Source organism: Apostichopus japonicus, chromosome 14 (assembly GCF_037975245.1).
Source record: "Apostichopus japonicus isolate 1M-3 chromosome 14, ASM3797524v1, whole genome shotgun sequence".
Lineage (NCBI taxonomy): Eukaryota > Metazoa > Echinodermata > Holothuroidea > Aspidochirotida > Stichopodidae > Apostichopus > Apostichopus japonicus.
This window is the reverse complement of record NC_092574.1, coordinates 25,155,281-25,180,993: the sequence shown is the minus strand read 5'-3', so window position 1 is coordinate 25,180,993 and position 25,713 is coordinate 25,155,281. Positions and strand designations below refer to the sequence as shown.

The 25,713-nt window shown below is 34.4% G+C and overlaps 1 protein-coding gene across 3 annotated transcripts in view; it reads right to left on the bottom strand.

The window, feature by feature from the left end:
* LOC139980001 (inverted formin-2-like) overlaps window positions 1-25,713 on the bottom strand; it is a 101,592-nt gene that overhangs the window by 17,882 nt on the left and 57,997 nt on the right. For 2 of the 3 annotated variants that reach the window (XM_071991327.1, XM_071991326.1), the window contains exons 5-9: window positions 24,624-24,739; window positions 23,832-24,025; window positions 13,048-13,062; window positions 3,063-3,222; window positions 624-1,392 (exon numbers count right to left, since the gene is read on the bottom strand). In XM_071991327.1, coding sequence (XP_071847428.1) covers window positions 624-1,392; window positions 3,063-3,222; window positions 13,048-13,062; window positions 23,832-24,025; window positions 24,624-24,739 — 1,254 coding nt within the window. The remainder of the gene's footprint in view (window positions 1-623; window positions 1,393-3,062; window positions 3,223-13,047; window positions 13,063-23,831; window positions 24,026-24,623; window positions 24,740-25,713) is intronic. The other variant, XM_071991328.1, reaches the window with a different exon arrangement.

The following is a 25,713-nucleotide window of genomic DNA, read 5'->3' as shown; positions in this document are numbered from 1 at the left end:
CGATCAATAATCCAGAAAGTTGTCAGACTTGAGCAGATTTCTTTCTCGCAAGAATAGCTCTTCATGCCGACCGCTTAGATATTGCTGGGCAAGATATGGATGTGATTATTATAGTAATTGTGGACTGATATTAGTTCATATAATAACCTTTGATGTACTGTATCTCTCCATTTAGTAAAGAAAATAACAGACACAATGGCATAACCAGAGGTTTTAAATTAGCATGTAAGCTGGCGGGTCCATATTTAAATGTATCATTTTAAAATTAGTCTTAAAAATGTATGAAATTAACAATCCATTTCTCAATAAATGCACACACACACACACACACAAAAAAACATGTACAAGTTTCTGAGTATTAAATTTATTCACAGGAAAGCTAACTTCCAACTTGAAATGCATCTGATTAAGAACTATATTAGACTTAACCGACGATAAATGTGTTTTTTCCCTTCACCATGCATTCCCAGTAATTAGGTTGATGAATTAAGTTAAAAGTCTATAGTCAGAATGCTTTATGTATGGGTTGGGATGAATAAATTTCAGTGTAAACTGAAACACTTGTCTCATCCATTGCATTTTTCATTATGAAAGTGACGGATACAAAATACTATTGAGCTCACCATCGTCACCGTCATCACTTGGAGACGGGGACATCACCCGATTGGCTGGTATCTTGGACCAATTGAGAGCACGAAGCTTCTTCTTCGGTTTCACTGGTGCAGACATTGTCAAGGCTTGTGTCCGGTTCGCAGTAACAAATCCACCTGGAGGTGGTGGCGGTGGAGGTCCTCCTCCTGGTGGTGGTGGAGGCGGGGGAGGAGGTGGTCCACCGCCAGGTGGAGGAGGTGGAGGTGGCGGTGGTGGTCCTCCACGGAGTGGAGGTGGTGGGGGAGGTGGTGGGGGTGGGGGAAATGGTGCGGATCCTAAAGGTGGAGGTGGAGGTGGGGGTGGTGGAGGAGCTAGAGGAGCAGGAGGGGTTCCTGGAATACCTAGAATGGGAAGAGCTATTGCTCCAGGAAATGGTGGTGGTGGAGGAGGAGGAGGGGGTGCTGTTGAAACGGAAGGCACTTCAATTGCGGTCACTGTTGGTGGCGTATCTTCTGGGAAGTATGTTTGGGTACTGACAGCCTTTGCTGAAGGAACTTTTTGAACGACTTTCTTTGTGGCGTTTTCTCCTCCAGCTTCTATGACTTTCTTGTGATTGATCAAATTTTTGAGGCCGTCATTTAATAAGGTCGCAATGTCCTGACCCTTATCTAGGGAAATGGTTTGGATGACAATTTTTTCTAGGAGTTCCCAAGTCTTGTCGTAGAGAGGGTCAGATGACTCCAGTTGCAAGAGAGCATGTAGAATGGAGAGTAAAGAAGCGGCTTGGGGACTGTCTTCAATCTGCGATCAAATCATGGAGAAACAACGATAACAAGTTATATAGCTATAGCCATGTGATTTAAAACAATCGATGACATGATCGTACAATCTGATGAAGCACGGCCACAAAACCGCAAAACATTAGAATGAACCAAGCATTAGACGCCGTTATAACAATTAATTAACCACTTTAATTGGGTTGATAATCTGACTTTAAATACAACCAGATCATATCAGAGTTTAAGATGAAGGCATAGAAACTTTTTTATTTTTTCTTTATCCTTTACAGCTTATAGTTTTTGTAGGTTGGATCTGGGGAGCAGGGTTCGGCCACATTTATTCATGTATTTTACCACGGATGGAAGAGTGATATAATCACATTCAATTATTTGATTCCTTTTCATTGTGCAAAGACCTACCCCTGTCCCATACGATGCTGCAAATACTGCACACACCAGTTTAATTACAGCAGGAAATGTCTGAAAGTGACATGGGATGATGGGAACCTAATAAAAGTTAACTGTCTTCCTTTTCAATGCAATTATGGACCACTTTTCTTGATTTCTCCATAGAATTATCATCAAACATGCATGGGATTCTATCATTCTTTCTTTTCCTTATTCCAATGATAACCTCAAGAGACAGATTTCCCCAACTGATACTGAATAATTTATTCTCTTGAGTGAATGAATAACCACAGAATCTCAACACATAGGAGAACATTTTGTCATATCAGGGCACAATTCATTCTACATTTCGTTTCAAGCTTTGCAAGTTTCTAATTTAACAGATCATTTCCAATCTATATTAGCTTCACCCTGGGTCAAGGCAACAACGATTGGACAGGTAAAGCTACCCATCCAGTCAGACATGATTCCAAATGTATAATGAGAGAGTATTTTAGTTGCAAGTAGGCATATTATTTTCCATCATAATAACGTTGCCAGAATAAAGGCAATGTTTCATTATTTGGGTGAAAAACAAAGCTTTTTGGGGGGTCAAAGGTCATAACTGTTGCTCCAAAAATGTTCGAAAGATAAGAAATGGTCACAAATAGAAATACCTAGACACGACACTTTCAGTGACAATTGTTCTCACAAGAATATGCAAAGTTCGACATCATGGCTCCCCCCTCCCACTTCATGGTCTGGAGTATAAGTTAATAGAAAAGTACCTGCAGGTGTCCACCCCCCCCCCCCATCCTGGCCAGATCAATTAACCATTGTGACCCCGAGGTAAGGCACTTAATCTCCTTTGCCTCTATTCACACAGGTGTATAAATTGGGGCAGCTGAGAGGTAACGTGTAATCAGAGTTGCGTGCGCCAGTTTGTGGATGTACACTATGGGAAGTCCCATTGATATGGTGCACATTGTGTCCAGCAAGAGCGACTGTGCTTCAATTGTGCACACTTGGGTGTGTTGGTGTGACAAATTACCAATGACCAGCGGTTAATTGATGTAAAGTCCTGTAAGAGAGCCTTGTCCAAGTTGATACACGACTATTATAAACCTACCACTTTTTACTTTTTGAAACAACAAATTTGCAAGTATGCTAAACTTTGGAATCGATCATTTAGTAAGTAGTATACTCAATATAATTATAAAATAAATGTAATGAATCAAAAATGTGAGCACAGCATGCTTAAAAGGTGGAAGATTCCAGATTTAAAGGCAAAAATGTTGAATATACCTTCCCGAACACAGCATGAAAGACATCTACAGGACTATTAAGATCGACACCATCATCAGGAAATAATTCTGCCAGTTCATCATCATCAGTGAGTTTTTGGGCGAAGAAGCAGTCCAGCTGGATGGATAAATCTTGATCTTCACTTCTCTCCTCGTCTCTCCTACGTAAGAAACGAAAGGAAACATTTGGTTAAAATTATGTAATTAATCTGAAACTTTATTTACATTTTCACCAAATTTTTTGCTTAGCTTAAATTGGCAATACGGTTTACTTATATCGTAATAATGACTAATAAGTTACATATCTTTAACAGAGTTCTTCAACAATTCAAAGTAAACATTTAAAGTAGCACGTTGGATAAATTTGACAAAGTCAGAATGTAAATTTATAGAAATTACAGAAGCAAAACCTTCTTGTATTTGTGATGTGTTCTTATTGGTTGTCATGGTTTTGTTACATATTTATAAACCAGGTGATCTGTTACGGCTATCTATGACCTTATATATATACCCCACATCGTCATTAAAGTCGAACAGATACCAGATACAACAAGTTAATTACCATACACTGCGTCTACTCCATATTATATGTGGATTACCTTGTTAAAATAAATGGTTTGCAATTACCATAACAATCATATTAACAGTTGTCAATATTTTTGCACCCTGAATTTTACCAATGTTCAAGAAAAGGACAAAACGTGCATGAGTCAAAGATAGTTGGATCATAATCCATTATTTAGTTCCCAATATTTCATCCCTTTACATCTATATATAATTCCAAAGAAGTGACATATCTGACATGATACAGTAGTTACAATTTGGTATAAACTTATCAATCTCTACTAAGCAAGAAACTTTGTCGTTTCTTCAAGGACAAGATCACTTTTAGTTGCAGGCTACACAGCTTTGTCTTCATCAATGTGTCCTGTCCTTTAATTATGGTAGGGTGCAAGCCAGAGACCCAGGCAGGGAGAAGATGAGGGTGAGATCTATCTATCTGTTGGACATCATGTGTCCTTTCAAGTGAAGACTCTGTTTCACATACTCGACAACTTGCAACGTGTACTTTGAGAATTTTGCAAAATGACAATGTGAACAAACATTAATAATGTAACAGAATCACTTCAAAAGAGTACATACCCTATTTGAATATTTCCCAAAATATTCTAAAAGTAATGAAAACATTCTTCTATTGACCAAATTGTTACCCAGCCTCCATAAGTTCCATGCACCAACCCATTTAAGTTAGACTTTATATGCTTATGATGTTACATACAACAATGATGATGACAAGCCACATCGCATGTTATGTGAAAAAACAAGTCTTACATCACCATGTAAACTCCACTCCATTGGAAGATCTTTCCTGTTAGCTCCGTCTTATCCACAATACCTTGGAAACAATATGCACTTTGTCACATGTTTGTATATACAGGTATGTGAGATTTTTCACCCAGCTTCCAGATATCACATGCATCAATGGTTTAGTCATGGTTTGCTCTTGATGTATGTTACATAAATATGAGTATTAACCCATTATTTCTCATGTTATGTTGTATGTATGTAGATATATATATATATATATATAATATATATAATATATATATATATATATATATATATATATATATACTACAACACCCATCTTGACAAAAGCTACCAAAGATATTAAAGTTCCTTCGAGTGTCTTTGTCATTGAATTGAGAATTAAGTATTATAATTCCTATGTTTCATTCTGTTCTGATTTGTCACATTTTTGTAGATACTGTAGCTCTCAGATGATCCATGCTTTGGCTTCATGTATTCGTAGCATTGCAATGTTGTTTATACATGATGAATGTTATCAAGCAATAATTAACCCATCTTATGGATTTATATCTCGGCACTCAAATTGTAGAAATTCATTTTGCCACAACCACACATTAGACTTAGTGTATTCCTAACTTATTCCTAGTTATTCATAACCTAGCCAGTTATCTGTCAGAATTTTCAGACATACCATTCATCACACTACCTACTTACTATTACAAACCTCACATATTTTGCATGCACGCATGTTTTCTTCCTTTATGTTATGTGATGTAATAAATGAGTCATAATTGAATTGAATTTGGATTGGATTGGATTGAATAGAAAATTTTGATACAATAAGAAGAATTTTTTTCCCCCAGAAACACACCATTTCTACTGCTTGTATTCCTTGTATCGATCTACTACAGATTATCAGTAAACCTCAGGACTTGTTTCACACGCACGAGTTAGTGGACAGTTTAGGGTCGTACAGAGCGCATGCATGATATGCCTAAATTCACCTAAATGTGAGAAATTAAGAAAGTTTATCCATTATTTAAAAGCATGTTTTTTTCGTGTTTGGTTACCAGTGTCTGATCATTTCACACGATAAACTTAATTACTCAAAATTAAGATATTTCTAATTTATAAATATTCAAATACAGCTTTCTGAGATCTGATAATAACAAATTCACATTAACTTACAATTATTTAGTGGTTTATGATTGATGCAGATTCTGAAATTTTTGTTCACAAGATAATCTAATTAAGTCTTATCTAATAAACAATAAATTGATCAATCAAACAAGCAGTTTGGATATTATCAAAAAGTTTGATGTATATATAGTAGATTATATACAAAAATATGACTGTAATATGACTGTATGGTCCAACAATTTACATTACTTGCTATCATCCTCAACATTTTAAATTTTGTTTAAAATATTACAAAATTCGAAGAACCTCTTCTAACATGTAAGCTAAATTAGCATTGGTGTTTCCCATTCTACTTGTATTCTACTTGCTACAGCCCTCAGTGGGTTTTAGATTAAAACTTGCTTTTCACTTTTACATAGAATTTTTTTAATTTCCATACTTACTCTTTGTACTCTACAAGTGGTAAAACAAAACAAATAAAAGAATGGTCTTGTTAGTTGCAATTGTTCAAAGTGGTATATATATGCCTAGTGCTTGGTGGTGTACAGTAGGTGGCTGAGCATTTCAAACCTTTGTGTTTTCGACTTTAGACAAGTGTGCAGTTTCTAGTGTTTAAAGTTTATCAATTGTGTGAACATTTGTATGATAACCTTATACAGCCTCCAGTATGCAGGATGTGCTATGCGGAGTGATACCTACAATATATATTGTATGTACTTGCACGTTCCTGGCAAAGGGGCCAGTTTTTGTCAAATTAAGGACACTTTGGTGCAAAAATGGTGCAATTATTTTGTAATCATATCAAATGGGCTTTGTACCTCATTATTTCATTATATATGAAAAAGAATAAAAATTATCATATGGTGATTACAACTTACAAATGCATGGCACTACAGTATAAATACTTATGTCAAGTATTTAGACCTCATGAATATTCAACTCATTGCATAATTTCAGAAGATTGATTTTAACATCTCTCTTTTACGCTGTAGATATTTTCTCGGCATCTGCTGACTGCCCCCTCATAAAAATGTTAAGTAAATTTAATCGTAGTTTTCCAATTTTGTATTTTTAGTTTGCTTTGCTCTCATTTAACATAAAAAATGATTCATCCTTTAACACCTTCAAATCATAAAGCTAAATTCTTCAAAAACTACTTTGGAATACTTTGCAGCTTCCAATTAAGTTTTCACGAGTTATTAACAGACTGCGATAATAATATTGGTTTTACCAAACTCCCACATATATTCTGTAAACCTCTGTATAAAATATTGGTACAGATCATGCCACTTGCTCAATTGGCAACCACACAATTTTGAAACATACCTTACAATGGCCACTACTGTATATGCTACATAGACATAATTACAGTATAAATTACCCCCTCTAATAAATCCTAACATAGATTCCTGATAACGGTTGGAGGAAGACGCTTCATATCTCGGCTTATGTTTTCAAAAATCATGCTGCACAAAATTTTTAGATCTCTCACGCAAACACAGAGAAAATAAGTACTTGTATTGATTTTCCGCTTCAAATCAACATTGCAAAGTCGTAACAGACTTAAAATCCTCATGGGGGAGGAGGAACAGCCCTAATTTAATTTGTACCATCATCCAAAACTAGTGGTAAAGAATTTAAAAAAAAAAAAAAAAAAAAGGAATCAAATCTAAGAAGATTTTATTAACTGAATTGCCATGAAACGTCATTTACGTTAAACTATTAATTAGCCTGTTTATCCTTGATCGTGTGGACTGTTGACAAAAACAAAATTTTTGCTGTGAAGAATGAAAAAGAAAACTTAGGTGTTTATATAAGGTTTAATATTCAGTGATCAAATATTTCCAAGCAAGACCGTGGAAAAATATAGCCACGGAAAATAAATTAGTCCTATTAAAGCTGGAAAGACTAACTGACTATTTTTTGGTCACATACATTTGCCGTTATTCCATTATGAAAGCAGAAGCAGCCAATGTTTTTGTCTTCTTCATTCTTCTGTCAGAAATATTCTCAATTTTATCGATTTATCGTCAACTTCGATACAACTGAGTTGCATAGTTGCCAGTACGTGGGCCCAACGTTCTCTAATATCCCGCTGTATTTTATTTTTATAATTTCGTATTTATCAACAGATTAACCCTCAGGTTGACTTTCTGCAACTATTAAACAAGCCTTTAACTTATTTTTGATTAATGAAACAGTCCGCAAAACTCTTTGGAGTTGACTAAACTTTTCAGAGTTGAACAAAATAATATCCGACTGCAAATATGTCAAAGGTCACAGACACATGAGAGATGTAAAACAGTAATTTGCAAGTTGTGAGAATTCAACAAACAGGCAGACTGTTTTGATTGTAATTTCAACATCAACATTTGTGATTTTGGGGGATTCAGTGTTTTTTGGTAGATTATTGCTTCCCTGTGATTCAAAATTAATCTTAAAGTTACAGTCAGGACACACATGGTGGACATATTTATAGATCCTATTATATATATATATCCTATTTATAGATCATATTATAGATAAAACTAAACTCCTATTGCTTCTAATTTATAATAAAAACAATTTGAATTAGTAAATGATTGTTATATTAGAAGCCCTTTTTAGATCTATACATAACAAAAATGCAATTAAATATATAAATTTGATTTATGGCATTAAAAAAATAGGTTTAATATATACTGAAGTAAATTAATGATAGAATGAAGTAAAGAATTAAATTTGAAAATCAAATTTCCTTCAAGATCACATCACGCTTTTTAACAGCAATGGCAAACTAGACGCTGCCTGGCAGATGGCAATTATACTTGACTATGAAGATACCCATCTAAAGAAGATAACACTTGAATAGCTCTACTCACATCCTCTAAACTGTCAATTTGGTCCAAATTGATCAGAAATATTAAACTTGCAACATTCAAGTGTTCTATTGCTTTGATGTTAATATATCAACAAAAAGCCTGCGGTAATCAAGACCAGTCTCCTGGAGACATCGATGTCTCCCATATGTAGCAAAGGTTTGACTTAAAAGAACATTTTGAAGAATGATCTGCTATTATTATCTGAAAATCTAAAAATAATTTTAGGAAGGGTACAAACCTCAAGAAATCACAATTGGGAACTCTTTAAATGTATCATTCTAGCAATTTGCTGGGGTCTTCAAATAGACATGACGACCTTTAAGGGACCTTCTTAAATGACCCTAAAATTGCTGCATAATTGCCCATAATTAATGGCTAAAATAATGGCTCTTATTAATAGTCACAATAATGACCCTATGAGGCCACAGCCTAAATTTATATAAATTAACTGGCAAATTTGGACATATGTTAAATTTCTCTGTCTATATTGTACTTCCAGGAAATTCTTAGCTTCACAATTAGAAGATTTTGTTTTTCAAAGGTTTGTTACATCATCAGGTGGTCGATTCTTCCTCTCCTGTAATAGCTTCCAACTCAGGAACTCAGTGTTAACAAAAAACAACTGTGGTTACTAAATTAACATTGTTTTTCCAGTAGAAAAAATATTAAATTTAATAATGTATTTATAATAATGTTTGACACTGAAACAAAATGGTATAAAGTTATAGTTTAAACAACTTTGTGATACAATGCAGGCATATGATTTGAGCCAGTAATCCTTATATGTTTTATGACCTGACCTGACCTAACCTTATGACCTGCATGTTAGACTCTGTAGTCCAGACACTTCAATTGATGAACTTCAGATGCTAACAGGATAATTTCTCAAAAATTCATAAGTGGTACAGAAAGACAACTGGGATGGGATAGCTGTGTTTTGAAATGTTCTCAAAGATAACAACAATAATTTTGTGCCCAAAGTCATCCTTTAATTAAAATGAACTTTGGAACCATTTAACCTCACCACCTCAAAGATAGTCCAAATTTTCCACAATGAATTACTTAAGTTGTCTGTCTGGACAGGTCGAGCTCTAACCCTGAGAACCCCAGTTCAGATGCTTGCATACTCTCTTGTGTCAGGCCCATTCTGCTCAAAGAATCTGATGTAGTGCTGGGCTTTATAGCTTTAACTTCCATTAAAGTCAGAACATTTTGAAAAGTGGAGAAACGCAAACAATATTTAGAGATAAATCTATGAAAAAAACTAGCTTGGTGGAAAGACATTGGAAAGATGCGGAAAATATGACGATTGACAACAACTTCATCTAAGAGTGCAACATGTTGTGCAGAGACAGGTGAGTGCAGAATGATGTCAAAGAGCAATTTGTTATTGAATGTGAACAACATAATCTTAAGTCCAAAATTGCAATTGAACAAACAAATATTAAACACACTGAACTATTTAAACTGTCACTTTAGAACAATAAAACAACAATTAATGATTGACAACTGTGGATGATAAGGCATTAGGTTTGCTCCTTAATAGCTCTAAAATGTGTAATAATAGATCAATATCACATATGAGAGATGCCAGCAATGAAAAAGTGAGTGCATGTCGTGAGAGAATTAGAATCCCATGAAAAGATCACATCAATGGGTTTCTAAAGGTGACTTCTTAGGTTCAACTAATTTTTAAGGTGCAAGCTGTATGGTTTTAACTTATAGTAAATGTGTCAGCTAGCTGGGGTCATAAGAACATCCTGAAGTCAACTGTTACCTCGACATACAGGTCTGTCACAGATTTTCAAACCCATTTTATAAAGGTTTTACAAAATATTGCTGGGATCCGAAAAGAAGACAAAACAGATATCGTACCTATAGACAGGGCACGAGTTTTGTGGCTTAATTGCTCAAAATACCTTCAGGTTTGCAACTAATTTCTTTAGTTGTGTTGTCAACTGTTTTCTATGTGGGTTCCTAGAATCACCATGCTAGCGAAGCCTGTTGTTACCCAGGGTAATTATCCGACCAATGGATGCTTTGTTCACATTGAAGACAACAAACCTCTAATATTAGGTATAAATGGATAATACATCTCCTTAGTCAGCAGAATTAAACAACAAATGACATACGATATTAGGAATGAAGGGAAAATACATCTCCTCAATCAGCAGAAACAACAAAAGACATACGATATTAGGAATGAAGGGATAATACATCTCCTCAATCAGCAGAAACAACAAAAGACATACGATATTAGGAATGAAGGGATAATACATCTCCTAAATCAGAAGAATTAAACAACAAAAGACATACGATATTTATGAATAAAGGGATAATATATCTCCTTAGTCAGCAGAATTAAACAACAAAAGATCTACCATATTAGGTATAAAGGGATCATACATCTCCTCAATCAGCAAAAACAACAAATGAAAGACCAGTATATGACAGAGACAGGTTACCACAAAAAGAAACAGCTACAGTACACAGTGTACAGCTAATTTATGTCACCAATATCCTTTAAAATATCCCCACAAATGTAATAAATTAGCTGTTGTTAAAATATGTTCATGTTATGTCATATAATGCAGGCTATAATGTGTGGGCCATGAGAGGTCGTTACAGACATTGCATACTGCAGAGGGAATGAGTGAGAGTTGGGAGGGGTGGGGGGAGGGGGGTGAAGGATTGTTATGATATGACTTAATGGCATTGAAGACTCGCCCCCAAACCGCGTGCGGCCATCTGGAAAAGTTAACTTTCTGTTGCTTGCAAGTGACGTTTTGTTTATGTCGCAACAAAATGCAGACAGTAATGAAACGTGATACCTTGTTATCTTTAGCTGGATCTGAGATGTCCATCACTGTATGTGCTGTGGGTATTGACCACAGCTGTATGTACTGACTTTACACTAGTGTCTAATTACTGACGATAGCAAGCTGTGTGTGTATTTTCTGGGATCGATGGTGGTGTCTAACACTTCTGTTACACCTAATTCGAAACTAGGTCATATTACCGGCATTAGACGTTTAAATAGACTTTAAATGCATGATAACTATGTTATGATACCTATATATCCCTTTGTCCCTTGTAGTCTCAAGTTTTATGAAACTACAAATTAAATTAATAAGCACAAAACTGTCTGGTACATTGTTGACATATCTTAATTGTTGTCCATGCAGCAGTCATGAATACTTTAAAATTGGGAAGAGGAGACGGGGTGGGGATTAACAATGGGGACAGAGATTGGAACAGAAAATGGGGGTTCTGATATAGGATGGTCAAAACATCAGTTTTGGATAAAACTAGAAAGTAAGAGAGAGAGATGAGGGTTCAAAAATTGTGCTTCTAATACATGGAGGAGGAACATGATGGGGGCTCATCATACTTGTGGCAAGGAAACAAATATGAGTTTTCATTCAATGAAATTTGTGATAATATTTCAATGCAAATTGACATACTGTGCATCCTACTTTTAATAATGTCCATATACAATTGGGGTATATAGGGAGCACATATATGAATTATATTCATCATAGAAAAATTGTCAGTTTCATGTTATGTCACCATGCTAACTTGAAAGCCAATATTGCATGCATATGTTAATTGGATCTTTATAAACCCCCGTTTAGATACTGCTAACCTGTTTGAAATGTTTGCTTTAATATATACCCTCATGAGGGTATATTCATTACAGCATCCAGAGGACAACATATACAACAGCACATTAAAAAACCATTAAATATACAAACAACAATTTCACACATGTAAACAACTTATATGTAATAAAGTACTACTCTGGTTTGGAAATGTTCATGAGGCTTGCATAATCTGCAGCATGTTCAGTTGAGACTATTAAGCAAAGGTCATACAAATAATCATCTACAAACATCAAGACTATACAGAGTTATGGTTGTATCGTTATTGCCCCCAAAAATTATGTTAGCAATTAGTCAGGTAATTCTCGGCCATTCTCAAATGTCAACATGCAAGTTAAACATTATGATGTCACCCAATGGAGGACTAGTCTAACACACAGATCATTGAAACAGAAATCCTCAATAAGGATAACTTTTGAAACTTTGATTAGCCTCACATAATATGCTTACAGTGCATTTCAATTTTGTCAACAAGAAATGGTGATATGGTGATATCATCAAAATATGCCATTGTGTTCATATTAAGTTAACAGAACATCTTTTGGGCAAGTTATTAGGGTTCATGAGAAAATGGATTAAGTAACATTAACATTTAGGCCTGCCCTGAGGAGCCAATCACCACCAACTTTGCATTAAAGGAGCATTCTAAGGATTAAATCAAGTTTAAGCTTCATATCTTCAAACTCAACTTAGCTAAATGTACCTGAACATTACTAGCATTCCAAGATTAATTGCTACCTAATGTTATCCAATTAACTTCCCTTTAATTAACTAATTAGGTATTCCTCAATGTCTAGGTATTATCTTCCAAATAGAAACTCTGGCAAAGTCACTAACATACTTCAATTTGGAGGCAATAGCAATAAACCGCAAGCCGACAATGTTTTTCGTTCAAGTGCATGAGCGATTGGATGTACATGTAAAATAACAGCAAAAGCGATGCAAATGTGTCACAAAATTAGCAACTTTTGAGAAAATTAAAACGTTAAACATGGAAACAAAAGAAACTTACCCATCCAAATCTTCCCTTAAAGTTATAAAGAAAGCACAGAAAATTAAAGACAAAAACTTTGGATATGCATGCATGGATTACTGTATCACACATTATCACTTGGTATATGGTGGAGAACGAAAGGAACAGAAAATAAAGAAAATACAACCTGTAGGTAAAATAAAATAATTCCAGATGTACCTTGTGAATAACTAACTTTCCTAATAAAAATTCACATGGCATTCAAAAGTTAATAATCATAATAATAATCATAATAAAATGGGATTTTTGTTTCAAGATAAATATTTCAAATTAATAATTAATCAAGAAATCTGTTTGGTTTGTATCCAGACTCAACACAGTACAGTACCTTATCATGGTTGGTTATGATGGATGCCAAGCAGCAATAAAGTGTGATATTCTGGTGAATTGGGGAAGGGGGGGTGGTTGATAAGTGGGGATTGGGATGGGCGGTATCCCAGTGGATAGTAATGAGTTTTATTATTCGTATCAAATAGCAACAAAATTAATTTCCGGTGGCTGTCCATCGGTGCTATAGCTGTGTGCTTATTCATTCTCAAATAATATTCACTCCATATCAATAGCAGAATGAGTAAACCTTTTTGATTGGAATATATATGTTATATCTATAGAGGAGAATTAGTTGAGACTATTGGAACACTAGTAGTTGTTGTGAACAACCACTAGTGTTCCACTAATCTCAACTAATTCTCATCTATACTTCGCTCTGTCCACCAGACATTGAGCACTCTGTACCAAGATAGATGCCAACCAACCATATACATATATATGAATATGGAACATAATGTAGTTTTATGAGGTGGATATTTGATCTTGGTCTCTGTATTATGTTAATAACATAAATACTGATGATAAAAAACAAATAAATAATAACATGAAATAAAGACACACATTTGTCACAGTATTAATGGCACTACTGCTGAGTGAAACTTTGCCTCCAAAACTATGACCTTCAAATATTAATACCTGTACTGCAAAATGAAGTTGTTGTGAACCGAATCAGCAATGATCCGTGTCGTCCATCTGATCTTGACCTTTCTCAAGATCTCTACCAGTAAAGTAGAACCTCTTCACCTTGAGAGATTATTTTGTTAGCTGCTCTGGTAAGCTTATTTAAGTAGCCGAAAGAACAGCCATCTAACACATCACACTGATGCAAAGATTATAAAATATTCAAGTGTATAGTGGGTTCCAATTTCTTCCATTTTTTAGACACAAAAAATAAAAGCAAAAGTTAAGAGAAAATTGTGCAGCCTTTCATTACAAGACGCATCCCTCAATCTCATTGTTATTTTTTTTTTTTTTAATGGGTAAGAATTTTTTATTTACACTTTTTGTTATTTTCAGAAATTATTAGTAATTACAATTGTTACTGACTTTGTTTCCTTTCTTCTACTAACTATTAGTTTTATAGGAGTTTGGGTCCATTTATGTCAACATTTGCATACCAACATACCTTTACTTGGTTCAGAATATGATTGTTTTTCATCAAAATGAAGACATTTCCAGCAATCCAAACATTACACAACTTATGACTTTATAACTCAAATATCCCAATAGTTACTGCTTTAATAAGTTATGTTATACACAAACCACATAACTTTAGATACTTGCACAACAGGCCTGTATGGTGTTCTTAACAGTGTATGCACGCTGCAACTGACCAAATGTCAAAGACAACATTCATGTCTTACTTTTGTACCTTATATAACTATCATATTAGTAAATATGATGATTTCATTTAAATCTGATCAATAATCATGGAACCAAACGCTGCAAGGTTGACTAAACAAGAACCAGACCAGGGTCAAGATGGTAGGGGTAGGAGGGTGGGTAGGGGACAGACCCATGTTCAGTGGTGTTGAAAATGCTGCCTCTGGCAACATCACGCAATTCAATGAGATGTCGAGGGCTGGCAAACTTGTGCTGGCTTTTCAAAGTATCCAGCATGACCGCAGATTATTCATTTTAAATTGCAAGCAAAATCTCTGGTCCAAAAATTTGGAATGACCAATGATTTGTGTCTCAAAATCCTCTCCCTCCCGACATTGAGCATAATCGATTAGTTCTAACATAAATATATCATATTCTCATTGTTATGGATAATTAGTATGTTTCTCTCGCCTCTCTGTTGGTCCGTTTGATACTCTTGATTTTATTATTTTTCTTGATTCCTGTGATGAATTTCCTTTCTTCTTAATTTTATCCTTTCTATTTACTTCCCAATATTTTTCATTGACTTATCCTCTTTTTTTAACATTTGGATATACATAATTATACTATATAAAATTCTATCATTTGCTTGGTATAATGCCCTAATCAATCTTTCATTATAAAAAAATTTCTTGAGCAATTCAATTTGTTAAGTGCTCATTTTTTATAACTTTACTAATATACCATAGCTTTTTCTTGGCTCAATCGTCTGGTTTTCAATTTTTTTTTTGTCCCCTCGTTAATTAAGTATTTTTTTAATCGTGCAGAAGACGGAGACAGTGTGCGTGCTTACATCAGATGACATCAGCTGCAGTACTATTACTAACTCTCACAGATGGTGACATGGATGTCAAATTCAAGGACTTGTTTCTGCTTTCATCCATAATTTGGTGCCTTTTATAATGATTCAAAGTTCTCTATTTACAGAAGTCTCTCACCAAACTATACGTTCTATATCAGGGTATGAATCACCGGTACATTATGTAGAACACTGCACCTGCAGTCATTCAGAGAAACGGACCGGATTTCCTGCAGAGTAGACTGTCTTAGTTCAATGCTATAGAGCTACATATTTAACAACTTTGGTATTAAAAGTATACATCCCGGCAGCAGTAAGATGAAAATAACAAATTAAGAATGTGCATGTCACAATATGAGAGCATCAAAGTCATGTTCTTGTCCTTTTTTCTTTCTTTCTTCTTTTCTTTCCAAATTTTTCTCGCTGTCAAACTGAGAGCAAAGACTATTATCACTTATTTTGTGACATATTTTTTTTTTGTTACCAAATCTTTATATGATCATTATCTAGAACGAAAGAGGTCTTGTTTTGTTTTTCTTCATTCATTTGAAGGAAAACTTGAGCTATCATAACAACTGTACTTTAATTTGGCTTAGTACTTGCAAACTTTCATAGAAAATATAAATTAAAACCAACATGTAAGTGCAAAATAACAGTTACTTTTTTTTTTTTTCCTCTGCATTAATTATATAAACTCCTTATTTTAAGTTAATTTTATCAATATAAAGGGCCAAATAATTTTGATTTATGGATTAATTATAGCGACTGACTAGAACAAATCTTCATCATTGTATTCATTTTAATTGAATCATCTACAGCTAAAGTTAAATCCATTTAAGGCAAATCAAAATTATCATTCTAAACAAAAAAGTAAAAAGAACTAAAAGTAACCAAAGCAATGGTCATGATTTACAGCTTAGGTTTAACCTTGACAGTTAAGCTGCCATTACAATAGTGTAATCACGTTTATATGCAAATTTATTCATTTCTATTATTTCATCCCTTGAAAGTGTCTATTCAAGCAACTTAATTGCACTTAACAATTGGTACAGCTGGTTTTCTTTCATTTGAAGTAGACTAAAAAGCTATTATAAGTTCTTTCTTTTTTTAAATTTAGTGACAATTTCCCAGTTAGTTTTCTTTCCTTCGTGTATATCTTTTTCAAAACAATTTCAACAATTTTGAAAGAAAAATTGAGTTTGTCTTTACAGTTTAGATTATCTTGAATTTAGCAAGAGTAGCAAGAGTAATTATTCATGGCATGTGATATGTTTATCACATTAGGCAAAAGAAATGGTATTTTCTACATGTTCGATATTACCCTCATATATGCTAGAAAGTCGAATAAGTGGTCGATCATGGCGAAATCGTAAACAAATTTTTTTCACGTTGACCCTTCAAGCATCTTCCCTCTATTAGAAGCAACTCTTACGGACTAATTTAACACTTCTTTATACTTGAGAAGTACTTAAAACAAACCTCCAAGGAAGGTCAATTTGTAAAGTTTTAGCAATGTTAATAGCATAGCACAAAAAGAGCTATCAGCACAGAAGTATTTGTAGATAAAACATGCCATTCACTGCTCGATCATTTCTATACATAGCTGAGTGAAATCCAAGCATAAATATATCACAGAAGTATTAAATATGTATTTGTTGATTATGGACTGCAGCAACAACAGCAACATTTCTCGACAGTAAATCTGCTAGTGCTTAACATCATTGAATAACACAATTTGGTATAAAGTATGTTAGCATTTGAATCAAAGTGGGTTATTTATATTTTAGAGCACTTCTAGTTGCAGATATTATCATTTTATATTCAATCAGGCTTTATTTGCTCACAGTATAAGCATTTATTAGCAGTAATCATAGCTAGGGAAGAATCATGTTTATCCCAAAACTTACTGGTTTGGATATTTACAAGTGACAAGCTTACCTGTCTCCCCACAACCTTAGCACCCTCGTTCTACCGTGCCTAGAATAAACTGGTAACCTTTTAACACTGCGCGCCCTCTATAACCTGCTCCTCCGGTTGTTTCCGCGCCGTTAGAAATGCATATTATCTGTATCTGCAGTCATGTTTTGTGATAACCAAATAAATACAGACTTTCTAATTTTAACCCAACAGAAACCGTTGCAACAAAGAGTAATACCCAGATTAATGTTTGATTATATTCATTTGCAAAGCTTTCAACACCTCCATCATTCCTTATGGAGTAATGTTGGTGGAGAAAAGTAAGACATTAAACATCCGTTCTGGTAATTACAGGTTTGTCTGTTAATGATCATTTCATTAACCTGCTTCTCACATCATTCAGTTAAATATTGACAATAATCAGAGCTAGGGTATGAGGAGAGTGATGGAAGAGACATGATGCAAAGGAAGTAGAACCATAAACCCTCACAGGCTTGAAAAAGTGACCTACTGTACTCCCTATTATTTAAGTATTAGTAAGACATACTACAGTATAAAATAGCAATAGAAACAAACGCACAAAATAGAACAACACCCCCACCCCCACCCCCACTAGAAAGACATATTACAGTATAAAATAGCAATAGAAACAAATGCACAAAATAGAACAACACCCCCACCCCCACTAGAAAGACATATTACAGTAATAAAATAGCAATAGAAACAAACGCACAAAATAGAACAACACCCACACCCCCACCCCACTGTAAACTCTATCCCAACACACAAATGCCCGACCGAAAACTACCCATCCACCCAAAGAAAGTATGCAGACGAATGATGATCAGTATCAATAAGTACTGAGGTATGATTTGCTCAAGTTATATCTCAAATATCTTAAGCTAGGTCTGTCAATTAATGTGTTAGGTCAGGAGTTCTAAAGTTTATTGGCAAGATATATCAAAGGCTCAATTGAGAGGAAGATGTGCAGTTTACCGTATGTAGAAGAATTAAGCTGAGGATTACGAGTATTGTAGTTTTGAACGAGGGAATTGGTTGAATGTAAAGAATTTTGAGAAAGTGTGTGGTAACAGTTTGCCAGGGAAACGATACGAATATGAAGCAATTCCTAGATTGATTGTATTCTGAAGTTTCAGTAGATTTTAGTGCTTTGAAAAGAGAACCAGTATGATCACGTGGACCAGTGTGACAAATATGTCGGACAGCTCTTTTTCTGTAGTCCGAGTAAAAGACTTTTTAAGTATGACTTTCTGGCACTAGACCATACAGTGCTGCAATAAGTGAAATGCGGATAAAATACAAAGAATGCTCTTAGGGAGTATATCTAGATAAGTCTATAACTCTACTTGAAATACCTTTTCTTTTATTTTTCAGCCTCAACCAGTGATTGATCGAAATTCATATCCAACTTGAGACCCTCTAGGACAATCAATAACTTTTAAATGATTTTACTCCCGTAAAACGCACCAATTTCAAAAATCAGGAATGATCATGTGTTCACCTCCTAACATCGACACCATTGTAGGTGAATATTAAGTAGGCCTAAATCTTGCCTATATTATTTTCTAAACTTTTAATAATATGACTCCCTTAGATCACGATGAAGCTGACATTTTTCGGCCATCATTTCAGCTTCTGTTTTACATAATTAATAATCCCACCCTCTTTAAAAATCTTACAGCCACATTAATAATCTATCACAACTTCCAAACTATACTAAAAGGCAATCTACCCATTCATTCATCCATGGTTATTAACAATGACCCATATATTCTTATACCTAATTTGCTTAAAGATGTATCTTGCCCCTTTTGTGCCAATAACCTGGTTTGTACTGATTAATTGCTCCTACAATCCTTCTTCTTCCTATGTTCAAAATAGGCAGTTGCCATGGATATAGTCAACAAATACTATATATGAGAGGTGCAATATTTGTACTTATGTATTATTTTATTATTATTATTATTCAGGGTTTTTTTCTTTGGGGGGGGGGGGCAAATTTAGAAAAAAGCTTTGGGCTGAAGAACTGAAAAGCCCTTATATCTTATAATACACAATTGCATTTGAAAATGGCTAGTCAATACAAAGTTTAACAGACTGGAAGAACACTTAATGTACATGATGGGTTCATCAATGAGTAAAGTGCAACCTACTCATAAAAGTCTGTGCTTTTTAATAAACATATGAGAGTATTTTTGAGCTGTTTTGCAAACTTTCTCCCTGTATAATAATTATGGCTTCGCATTGTGAGGTACCTTCATCAACTAATTAAACCAACATGATCAAGTAATGTTTCATTTGTTAAAGTAAACAAATGGGAAACACATACTATATTTAAGTTAATTATTAAAGCATTTTCATGGTCTTGCACATTTCATTGAAGGTCAAATATGGAAATGTCACATAAAAAAAAAAGAAAACAACAAAGTGCTTTAAATTCTGTTTGTCTGAACCTCAAACGAGCTTGATTGCTTCAAGTTGACAAATTTTTTGTTGTTGTCATAGATCGAATCGTTAAGCTGCCTTCTATATGTGACCTAACAAAATGTAAGGTTGTCAAAGCCTAATCAGGTATAACAATGGTAGCAGCATGTTCACTGGTGTTGTCAAACCTTAGAAAATTAGTGACTTCATCAGTGAGGAAGTTTTGATTATTTGGTGAAATGGTCTTAATTTGAGGGCCTAGAAATTGTGATTTTCTTTTCCTTTTTCCATGTTATTTTAATTTATCATTAACTTGCTCAATTGCTAAAAAGTTTCATCAAACAAATTGACTGACTAAGACTTTCATCAAATTGAGAAAATTATTACAAATTTCATCAACTTGAATTCAGCAGAAAAAATATTTTTTAACAAATTGAAATACGCATCATGATTTTCTTAAAATATATATATTATGAAAAATATGTCAACAAAAGTTCAGTCTTAACATCACAGTTTTATTGGGCTACAATAACTTCATGAAGGGAATTTGTTTCCCAAATTTTTGTACCAAACAAAGCTCTGTGGTAAAAGGAGAGATTATAACTAACCTTCTAGTTTATATGGTTGGATCTTAAAATAAATAATGCAACTAATTAAAATGATGTCAAATCAGTAAAATGTCTGGTCAAACTTGGAATCTACTTTAAACTGACATTTAACATTAAAACCACAAACTGTCATTATTTCTGAAAATTTCAAAACTGTTCCTCCATAAAAGAATTTATAAGCTTTCATCTTTAAAGGCCGGCCATCAGGTGTAGCTATATGCCCAATCATTTATCACGCTAAAAAATGTCTAAAACTTTTCAAAGGTACCTTTCTAAAAAAGTTCTGATCCTCAAAATATTCCCTGTGGTTAAGAAGTGCTAATTATATTCTTCTTTGAGTGGCAGTACTAACATTGTTATTTTTAGCATGGGCGACCATTACCAGACTTTCTAGTATATTTAGGGGCGATACTGAAGACCCCATCACATCAGCTATGGATTTAAATATATGCTTTCTTTTCTTGCTAAAAGAAAAACTTTCCTGACATGATTGATAAGTGCAGGCAGGACCAAGAACGGTCAGAATAATAGAGGACTACTACTTGAAATGGAAAATAAATTGGTCCTCAAACAGCGAGATAAACTCTGTGAAAAAAGTTTACATGCTCACACCCTTTCAATTACTGTACTCTTTTTAATTATTTAGCTTACATTCTAATTATTCAGGTATTTTTAGCAATATTATTGGGGGTAACTTTGCCCTTTGCTGTCTTACGTTTTAAAATATGACTGTTTGTATTTATAAGTCTTGATTACTTCCAAAGAGGTATCAAATATAAAATTAACTGAAACTGAAATAATATTACTAAAAATGACTCTCAGAACTGACTGCATCATTTAGTCTAATGTTTTATCATTCATGAATAAATATAATGTATTTGCTATTAACTTAAAGCACTTCACACAAAAATCCATGACAAAATGTTCTATTGTTAAATTAATAAATTATTTATATTCATGTAAAGTCAGAACTGATTGCATCATTTAGTCTTACGTTTTATCATTCATGAATAAATATAAAGAATTCGCTATTGACTTAAAGCACTTCATCAAAAAATCTGGACAAAATGCTCTACTATTAAATTAATAAATTATTTATAAGTTTAATATCATACTGATCTTTATACTGATGGGGGGGCATAAAAAATAAACGATAGCAAACAAAATATAATGAAAAAAGACACAAAACAATGAAAAGACACTACTCACTATCAAGCCGTTTGTTAAAAGTTCTCAGAGAAATTGTCCTCCCATAAATCAATGAGCTTTACGTAAATACTCTGCAGGTTTACTGCGGCCTACAAGCTTTCTTCGTCACACTTTACGTCTCCAATAAAATGTTTAATACCACAAAAAACTGATATCGGCTCTAAATTAGCCACACTAACTGGATAAACAGCTCTAACTGGTCCAACATTTCTCTCTTCCGATATCGATCTGATATCGTGGACAGTCCTCCCAGAAACCACCACACGCGTCTCTCAGAAGATAAACTTGTAGGTGAGCTGGCGTGAGAGATGATTCGGCAGAGAATATTTTTTTTTTTTTTTTTTTCTGAGAGCGCAATCTCTCTAATTCTCTTCCTCTCGTTTCTTGATTGACTGTCCTAGCAGCAATCTCTAGAGATTTGAAGATCTTCAATCAGAATCAATACTCAAGGTGGAGTGATACCAGAACTATCTCGTAAGTAAATCGAGGTACAAGGTTATAGGGAGAGATATGTATGTGTGTGCTACGTGTGAGATATTAAAAGTACCCATTCACCATTGTAAAAACTTAATCTGGAAAAAAATCAACTAGGAGATGATTGAATACAAATAAAAGAGAACAGCAACATGTTGGAAATATTAAAAAACAATTTTGCAGAATTTTTTTTCTCATTTTTCCATTTTTTTTCAATCAAGATATTGTTTTATTATTGGGAGGGGAGCTTGGGAAAGGTTGGGTAGGGAGAAGCAGAAACCTTGAGTATTGAAATGAAACAAATTACCAGAATTACATAGATTTATTTACTTCTTTAAATATGGAAAGAAATTGCCAAATGTTGTTATTCATGATTGATTTTGTACTGCAAAGCTAAATGCTAGCTCACAAATTTCATGCAGCCTGGCTTATAATGTTTCCAGCTTCACAATGAGTAGTTTAGCCAAAAATCGACTGGCACAGTGGCAAAGCATTGTTTAAAATTAGTGATTGTATAACTGTAGTATTTTGCAGAGCTTGACATAATGGGCAAAATGGATGAAAAATTGTCATATTGACCCTCAATGTTGACTTTCACTCCTGCCCTACCTTACGTACACTTATAACCACATCAATCAAAAGTCTATGGAATTTCTTCACAGTAAAAGTTCCAAAGGAACATTAATAGTTCTTCAGTATTTCCAAAATATGCTAGCAAGTCAGGAAATGATCACAAAATTTCAACAAGCATTTTACTGCCATTCTCAAGTAGTCCATGATGATCAAGTCTAATGTCATATTTTTTAATAATCCTTATTGTTGGAAATTATTATATCAATATGGAGTCATCAAACCTTTTGGACCATAGTAATTTTGAAAACTGCTAGCAATTAGCTCATGTAAAGTTATCATTTACACCGTAAAATTGCAAAATTGTACCATTTGACAAGGTGGGGGAAGTTCTCACCTTTAACACTGAACATTACAATCATACACAAAGAATTCATGTTTAGTGCTTTCCATAGAGACTAAGCAGTGTACACTAAATGAAGGTAAATGACTTCATCAGTGTAACCGTGCATCTGGTCAGGCAAATAAACCTCCACAATTTACCCCACAATTTACACCATAATTTACCCCACAATACTGCTGTACGTACCATGGCATACTGGATCTAGCCAGTTTTATTAGGCAGATGTCAGGGTAGACGTAATGGTCACAAATTAATTTTAAACGTCACACTACAATTCATATGACCTTATGTGACCTTATCATGTGACCTTATCGCATACAGCCATTGGTAGCCAAACGCCATGTTTAAAACATGCAACATTACTCTCCTTTCTGTGGGGCTTAAATTTTAATCCCACCCCAAGACTCACGTCCCGACGAGAAACGACCTCTGGGCAACGACACAGCCTTATACTGCACCCTCCAATAATGTGAGAACAGGTCTTAAACAGTCGGAGAAAAGTGCAGAATCTCATCACCGGGAAAGGTACGAAACAATAGAGACTTTTTAAGACACATATTTCAAACGAAGAAAGATAAAATCCGAGCTGCAAATGGTCTATAAAATGTAAATAATTGCATCTTACCGTAGTTCTTCAAGGATATCAAGCAGCTGGAGACCCACAAACTCGTTTCGAAGCCTCACTCGGATCTCAAATTCCTCGGTCGAAATCAATATGGAATTGACGAAGGCAAGCAGTGTGGTCTTGTAGGGAATGATTTCGGCATTCTTCAGCTCCTTTATGATGAGGCTAAAACGATACCTCAAGTTTTTGGTCCTCTGCGGATTTGGAATTTTGTCGATAAATAACGATAATTTACGGTTATGGATGGGGGGACAAATTTTCACCAAAGGATAAGTTTTTGCTACTGTAAACACTTGAGAAGTTTTCAGACGTTTCCAATGTTCTGTGATTGAGATGGATAGAAATCATGTATATCAGGGAACAAAGGAGCTTTAGATCTTAAATGTTGCAAACGGAAAATATTGTGGGATTCAAGTATATACTAACTTGAGCTATGTGGTTTGTAAAGTCTATCAGTGATGTTACCCAGCAGATCTCTTGCTTATATTTAAGGGTATAGGATATCTACTTGTACCTGAATACATGTACTGACTGCTCTCATCAAAATTTCAACAAAGTAACAACTGAACGCAAAATGCAGCTTTTATATTAATGCTGGACAATTCACCCCCAATCACTCTTAGGACAGTAAGAAGACGCCTGCTGATGCAGAGATTCCAAAACAGTAGATTGCAGATGTGTTCATCTCTTTTTCCCAACCACCATTAACCCACAATTTTATCCCTCTTCCCCTATCCTTCTCCGGGCACTTTCACCACTTTTCGGGATAGATCTGATTAAAGTTTACTGTACCTTGTAGTCTTCTAAGGCATCGATGGCTAGCATGTAACCTTTATGGGAGTAAACACAGAGCCCGCTGAGTAACTCAAACACTTGCTTCTTGACAAGAACGTTGTTTGTATCTAGCACTGATGGAAAAAAAAACCAGACAAGATTCTACAGATGTTACAGACCGTCCAAATACCTCAAAAGCAATTTGGTGTGTGTGTGGGTTTGGTTTTATTTTTACTTTCTTTCTTGTGTTTTTATTATATCTAAACTAAGTTCATATTCTTCAAGCAAAAATATGTCCCAAGGTATACTTACATAATATCTCAGAATTAAAACATAGATAGAAACATCATCATTTTTGCATTTTCTTTATAAATCTGCAATTAACCAGTGTTTTTTGTTTATAAACATTACAGTAATAGCCATTATAATAGACATATGGAATTCTCCATGAAACAGTTAACAGAACTACACATGTGGATAACGTATTTAAGATATAATTCTCGTTTTCACCTCATACTGCACATGTAGGCAAAAAATATATCTGCTAGGAAATCTCTTCAACTAGCTCATAAATATTAAATACAGAAGGAAAAAAACATTTAACACTAAAAACAAAAGTAACTTTTAAGGACCAATCCAATATATACTGTGGGATACAATTTATTAAGTAGTTCAAATGTAAGTCTCTAGTGTATCAAAATATCAGTTTTAGCAATTAAAATACTGACAGGGCCGACCTTGGGCATCAAATCTTTGCAAACAAACATGATGAGTAGATTGTTAGAGTCATATTTTATGAGATGAGGTCATTGATGGTTTCTAAGGGACAGCAAATGAAATACCGATAATTGTGTCCAGGTAAACAGGAGAAAGAATAACATCCTAGCCTACTAGAGCAATGATGCAGTTAGAAAGTCATTAAACACATCACTAATGAGTGACTAACGAGCATGTTTCATTGCTCAGAATATGAACTTGACTGAAATGTTAAAGGAGGGTTATATGATGTGGAGACTCAGATACAAAACAGAACATAACATTTTCACTTTCAGTTTCAGAGCAAAACTAAAACAGAATTGCAGCATAAAGGCTGAATTTTGCTGTTGAT